Genomic DNA, 6,037 nt, shown 5'->3' with positions numbered 1-6,037 from the left:
CCGCCCGTACGCGCACCCCCGTACACACTCACTCACTCTCACTCACTCTCACTCTCACTCTCACTCACTCTCACTCACTCTCACTCTCACGCTCCCCCCGCCGCGGGAGCGTCCCCCCCGTCGCGCGGCCGGGATTCCACGCGCCGTGACGTCAGGGCGCGCGGCCCCGCCCGGGCGCTATAAGAGGGGCCGCGTGCCGCAGTGGGCCCGGCGGAGAGCGGCGGAGCCGGCCCCAGCCCAGCCATGGCCGCGGGGCCCCCCGGCAGCCGCCTCCTGCTCCTCCTCCTGCTGCTGCTGCCGCTGCTCTGCCGGCGCGGCCGCGGGCAGGGCTTCGGGCAGACGCGCTTCATCTGCACCTCGGTGCCGCTGGACGGGGACATGTGCGCCGCCTCCGCGCCCGGCACCGGCTCCGCCGAGGAGCTGAAAAGCACGGTGCTGCAGCTGCGGGAAACGGTGCTGCAGCAGAAGGAGACCATCATGAACCAGAAGGAGACCATCCGGGAGCTGACGGCCAAGCTGGGCCGGTGCGAGAGCCAGAGCGTGCTGGAGCCGCTGCCCGGCGAGCCCAAGGGCGGCGGGGCCGGCAGGAAGGCCGGCTTCTCCAAGAACACCATGGGCGACCTGTCGCGGCCGCCCGCGGCCGAGACCCTCAGCCAGCTCGGGCAGACGCTGCAGTCCCTGAAGACCAGGCTGGAGAACCTCGAGGTACGGGGCTCCGTCCCGCCGGCGGGGCCGGGCGCTCCCCGCCGCCCCGGGGGAGCCGCCCCGGCAGCCGTGGAGCCGCCGCCCGGAGCGGAGCGGAGCGGAGCGGGGCGCGGGAGCCCGCCCGGGCACGGCGGCGGGCCGGGCGGTGACAGCCCGCTCCTGTGCTCGCCCCTTGCAGCAGTTCAGCAGGATGAACTCCTCCAGCCAGACCAACAACCTGAAGGACATCCTGCAGAACAAAATCGACGACCTGGAGAAGCAGGTGCTGTCCCGGGTGAACAGCCTGGAGGAGGGGAAGTTCAGCCCCAGGAACGAGTCCGAGGAGCGCGGCAAGATCGAGAGCACCCTCACCTCGCTGCACCAGCGCATCAGCGACCTGGAGAAAGGTACCGGGCGCTCCCCAGCCCCGCCGACCGCGGGACAACCCGCACCAGCCTCCCGGCGGAGCCCGCCCCGCCGCCGGCCCTGCCCGCTCCCCTCCGCCCCGCGCTCGCCGGGGACCGGGCGCTGCCGGCGGGATGCTGAGCCGCTCCCTGCGGGCGGGATGCTGAGCCGCTCCCTCTGCCCGGCCCGGCCCGTCTCCCGCCCCGGAGCCGTCCCTTTCCCCCCGCTTCAGCCCGACGGTGCCCGCGGGCTCCGCGGCACGAGCCGGGGACGCTGCGGGGATTAGGGAGCCGTGCGGTGCCGGAGGGATTTGCCTCCCGCTGCCGTCTCCAGGCCCGTTACATAACGGGGTGGGGAGGGGAGGGGAGGGAAGGGGGGGAACCCCCGAAGCGGGCAGAGAGGGGGTCCGGCCGGAGCCCACCACGCCTCGGCCCCCGCAGGCCAGAAGGACAACCGGCCCCCGGACAGGTTCCAGCTCACCTTCCCGCTGCGCACCAACTACATGTACGCCAAGGTGAAGAAGAGCCTGCCCGAGATGTACGCCTTCAGCGTCTGCATGTGGATGAAGTCCAACGCCTCCCCCGGCATGGGCACCCCCTTTTCCTACGCTGTGCCTGGGCAGGCTAACGAGCTGGTGCTCATTGAGTGGGGCAACAACCCCATGGAGATCCTCATCAACGACAAGGTACGGCCCCGGGGAGCGGGGAGGGCACCGGGCTGGGGGGCAGCATGGGGGACCCCTGTGCCCACCACCCTGACCCGCCGCCCGCAGGTGGCCAAACTGCCCTTTGTCATCAACGATGGCAAGTGGCACCACATCTGCGTCACCTGGACCACACGGGACGGCGTGTGGGAAGCCTACCAGGACGGCACACAGACCGGCAGCGGCGAGAACCTGGCACCCTACCACCCCATCAAGCCCCAGGGGGTTCTGGTCCTGGGCCAGGAGCAGGTAGGGGCCGGGGGCGCGGGCGTGGGGGTCCCTGCTCTGCTGGGTACACCGAGGGGGTGGACGGGGCCGGGTGCTCCCGGGGTGGGACGGGGCAGCCCGGCCGTGCGTCCCCCGTGACGGTGGCTCCTCCGCAGGACACGCTGGGCGGCGGGTTCGATGCCACGCAGGCCTTCGTGGGGGAGCTGGCCCACTTCAACGTGTGGGACAGGAAGCTGAGCCCCGGGGAGGTGTACGGCCTGGCCACCTGCAGCACCCGGGCGCTCTCGGGCAACGTCATCGCATGGTCTGAGGCCAACATCGACATCTACGGCGGGGCCACCAAGTGGACTTTCGAGGCCTGTCGCCAGCTCAACTAGGGCCACGGACAAGCGAGAGAAAACCTCCTCATCGGGTTCTTTTTTTTTTTTTTCCCCCTTATTTCCTCCTTTTTTTGCGCAAAACCAACCAAGAACAAAGCCACCCGTCGTGTCCTGAGGAGCGGGGGTGCCCCGGCAGTGGGGCCGCCCGCCCCCGGAGCCCCACCACCCTCCGGTTTCTGTCTTGCCAACGTCCTTTGACGCCTGCGTGCCTTGGCCTGGCGCGGCTGCGCCCCGTCCCACCGCCCCCCCCGGGCCCGGTCCTGGTCCCCGCTTTGCTGCCGCCTGCCCCCGCCGGGGCAGCCCCGCTTTCCCCGGGCACCGGCACCTTAAAAGGCTGCGGGGCCCAGACCGGAGCCCCCCTCCGGGCTCCTCTCCCTCCAGCCTGCAGCCCCCCGGGAGGGTGGTACCCCCCGGAGCCGGGGGAGGGTTGCGATGTCCCCTCCCGGGAGCCAGGGGTGAGGCAGCGGCCGGGGCTCCGAGGAGGGGTGACCCCCCCGCTCCCCCCCCGCCTCCCTGGGCGAGCCCCGCTGCCCCTTCCCCGGCGCTCCCCGGAGCACCACAGCCATAGCCCCGGGCTGCGGCGGGCAGCGGGGCGGGACCCCCCCGCGGGACCCCCCGCTCCCCGACCCGCCGCACTCAGGTACGTGCCCCGGCCCCCGCTGCAGCCCCCCGAGGCCTCCTACGTGCCGTAGCTGGTGAACAATAGCCTTTACCGTCCCCTGGAAGTTTAGCTACCACTGGAAAGTCTGAAGCCTTTCTGCTTTTGATAATACACTATGTTGTTTCTCTTACTGTAAAGGGAAGTTTATTACCGTTAAAAAAAGGTATTTTTATGAAGATAAAAAAATATAGAATTAAGCAGTGCTCCCTGAGAAAAAAAAAAAAAGTACTTTGATTCTGCAGGAAAAAGAGATAAAGAAGCGTATTTTGAAATAACAGATGCATTTTGTATGGTTTCCTTTTCTAAACTCCCAGTTTGTACTACAGATTGCAGAAATCACCCCCAGCCCGCCCCACTGACCCCCAGGGCTGCCCCGGGCGGCAGTGGAGGAGGAGGCAGAGAATTCACACAGGGCTCCAGAGCCTCCCCGACCAACTCCAAAGACGCGGCAAAGAGATGTGCCGAGCGGAGGGGCCTGTACGGAGCCGGGCAAGGCCAAGGTCGCCCCTGGCCAGGAGCACAGAGCTGGCCCAGCCACCGCCGCTTCAGGGAACCAGCACCCAGCCGAAGAGCCGCACGGGCAGCGACACCCCCCCAGATCGAGATACCTTCATACGAACTGTGGCTCAGGGCAGCGTATTTTAAACTGTGCTCTTTTTAAAAAACAAAAAGCCAACATCGTGAGTTAATTTAAGTTCCTCCTAAGAACCTGTTCACATCAGCAAAGCGACAAGCACAACCTGCTGAGAAGAACAAGACCACTGAAAAGGTTTAACCCACAGTCCCAGGTGCGTCAGACTTGCCAAAAAAAAAAGGGTGTGATGTCAACACAATGTATATAGTGTATAGTAGGTGAGAGAATAAATGTATCTTAATTTGTCATTATTTTGCTAACCAAAGCTGTACATTTTTCCTATTACTTGCTCTCTGTCTCCTTTGGGTTTTGAATGGGTTATGATATACTACGCATCCAGTCCGCATCAGCAGTTCTGAAAATGCACAGTTTCTACTGATACTCATGCTTTTTCCATTTTATTGCCGAGATTACATGAATTGTTGACTTTATTTTTACACAATAAAGAGCGAAGAAAGACACTGGGTTCTTTTAAATGTGTCGGTTCCCTGAGCAGCCAGCGCTCGGGTGCCGCTCTCTCTGCACAGGAAGGTGGGAGCCTGCTCGGGCACCCCCTGAGCCCCGGCCGTACCTGCCGGGCTCTCTCCTCCTCCTGTACACGGCCGTTACACGGCATCTTTCCCTGGTTTATGCAACACCATCGTACAAAGTGATTATTCCTCCCCCCCAAGATGCAGGCTGGCAGCTCGGCTCCCTCTGGCTGCCTCTGCCAGGCTGGCGAGGGCAGGGACAGTGCCACCCCGCAGCCCACAGTGCCCGGCACCCGTCAGCTCCCTGCAGCAAACGTTCCCGGAGCAGGCACCGCTGCCAAACCCCACGGGACCCTGCGGCTCCTGCTCCCTCCCTGCAGGCAGGACCTGCGCTTGGGGCATTGCGCTCGTCCTTCCGGGAGCCAGGCTGGGCTCCGAGGGCAGTTCCTGGAAGGCATCGCTCCAGAGGGCAAATCTGAGCACAGGGGTGACACCGGGGCACTTGGCTCGGAGGGCGGCGTGGCTAGAGGCCACCCGTGCGTCACGGGCGCGGGGCCTTAGCAGCGGAGGGTGGTGTGCGCAGGGCTGCGCCTCGGCACGGCTTACGCTGCTCCTGAGTAACTGCTACAAATTCCCACTTGTTACACATCTGCTGCAGAACAGACTTGCCAGATAAATTGCTTTTAGCATCAAAGATACAAGTAGGAAACCCGTTATTTACTCCTTATAACCAGCCAGAAAGAATTCCCCCCCACACACCCACCTGTAACTCCCCCCATCCCATTGCAGCTGGGAAGGGGAGCGTATGGGTCCGGTTCAGTACTGCTGCCTTGGGCACCGCGCAGCCCTCGGTGACACCGGCACTCCCCTTCCTGCCTCCGTAAGAGCAAGGACGCGGTGACACAGCCCGGAGGGACGCAGCTGGCATAACTCAGAGCCCTCGCTGCCACTGCGCTTGTGGCCAGCGAGTCTCAGCTCCCGGGGGCTGGCGAGGGCGAGGGTCCCGCGGCCGCTCGTGCTGCATCTTCCCAAGCAACGTCTGCAGCCAACCGCAGCCTCTGCTAAGGGCACCCCTGACCGGCCACCCACCACCTCCCGCATCTCCAGCTGCCGGAGAACAGCCACCCCAGGGCCCTTCTCCTTCACCCAGCGCCTGGCACCCTAATAAAGCCTGTTTTCCTTAGGAGGATTTGCTCCAGGTCCCTTTCACGATGTCTCAAGGCATAACCATCGCAATGCAGTGTACAGGGTGAGGGGGAGAGGGAGGATGCCTGAAGCCAAACTGCAGGTCTGAGGTCTGGGGACCCGGCCTGTTTTCCCGTGCCACCAGCCACAGACAGAAGCAGGTGCAGAATTACAAGCGCTGGGTACCCTTGTCAGGGGACGGTCAGCATCAGGAATCCTCCCTGGGCAAGAGGTAGAAGGATACATCGAAACTGTTTTAGGGCAATTTACTGAGCCCCACAGGGGACAGGCTGAGAGCGTAAGGTGCCACTCATCAGTCCCTCTTGCAGGTGATTAGAGAGAAGGCAGCGATGGGCTGCCAAGGAAGGGAGCCTCAGCCAAGGCTCGTAGGTGAGCAGGGTGCGGAGCAACACAGGCACAGGAATTAAAGCAGGGGCGTGATGCCAGAGGACACAGAAGGGGTGCTGAAGAGAACGGCGCAACCAAGATTTTCCCCCTCCCCGACTCCCCAGATCCCCCCCGGGTGCCGAAGTCATTTACATCGTCACCTTGACAGCCTTACAAAGGCATCAGTATTGCAGAGAGCCAGCCGGCGATCCCCACCACGCGCACCCCCTTCCCCAGGCAGCTCTCCTCCCCAGCCCTCGGAGCAGAGCTCAGCCCTCTCTGGCAATGCAGACACCATCC

General features: G+C 64.2%; 1 protein-coding gene across 1 annotated transcript; it reads left to right on the top strand.

Moving 5' to 3' along the window:
- Positions 1-256: 256 nt before the first annotated feature.
- On the top strand, positions 257-3,107 carry NPTX1 (neuronal pentraxin 1). Its single transcript, XM_072881054.1, has 5 exons — positions 257-705; positions 884-1,091; positions 1,530-1,774; positions 1,862-2,041; positions 2,176-3,107. Exons 1-5 carry the CDS (start codon positions 379-381, stop codon positions 2,395-2,397), a joined length of 1,182 nt encoding a protein of 393 aa, XP_072737155.1. The 5' UTR covers positions 257-378; the 3' UTR covers positions 2,398-3,107.
- Positions 3,108-6,037: the final 2,930 nt, after the last annotated feature.

The sequence above is a fragment of the Ciconia boyciana genome, chromosome 16 (genome assembly GCF_034638445.1).
Source record: "Ciconia boyciana chromosome 16, ASM3463844v1, whole genome shotgun sequence".
Taxonomy (NCBI): domain Eukaryota; kingdom Metazoa; phylum Chordata; class Aves; order Ciconiiformes; family Ciconiidae; genus Ciconia; species Ciconia boyciana.
This window is presented reverse-complemented; position numbering and strand designations above follow the sequence as displayed.

What these genes read in the sequence shown, in the direction of transcription:
- NPTX1 (XM_072881054.1), top strand. Translation starts at nt 379, where the DNA reads ATGTGCGCCGCCTCCGCGCCCGGCACCGGCTCCGCCGAGGAGCTGAAA. An exon ending in CATCAGCGACCTGGAGAAAG is followed by an intron (nt 1,092 to 1,529) that starts GTACCGGGCGCT and finishes CGGCCCCCGCAG; the next exon opens with GCCAGAAGGACAACCGGCCC. An exon ending in TGGTCCTGGGCCAGGAGCAG is followed by an intron (nt 2,042 to 2,175) that starts GTAGGGGCCGGG and finishes GCTCCTCCGCAG; the next exon opens with GACACGCTGGGCGGCGGGTT.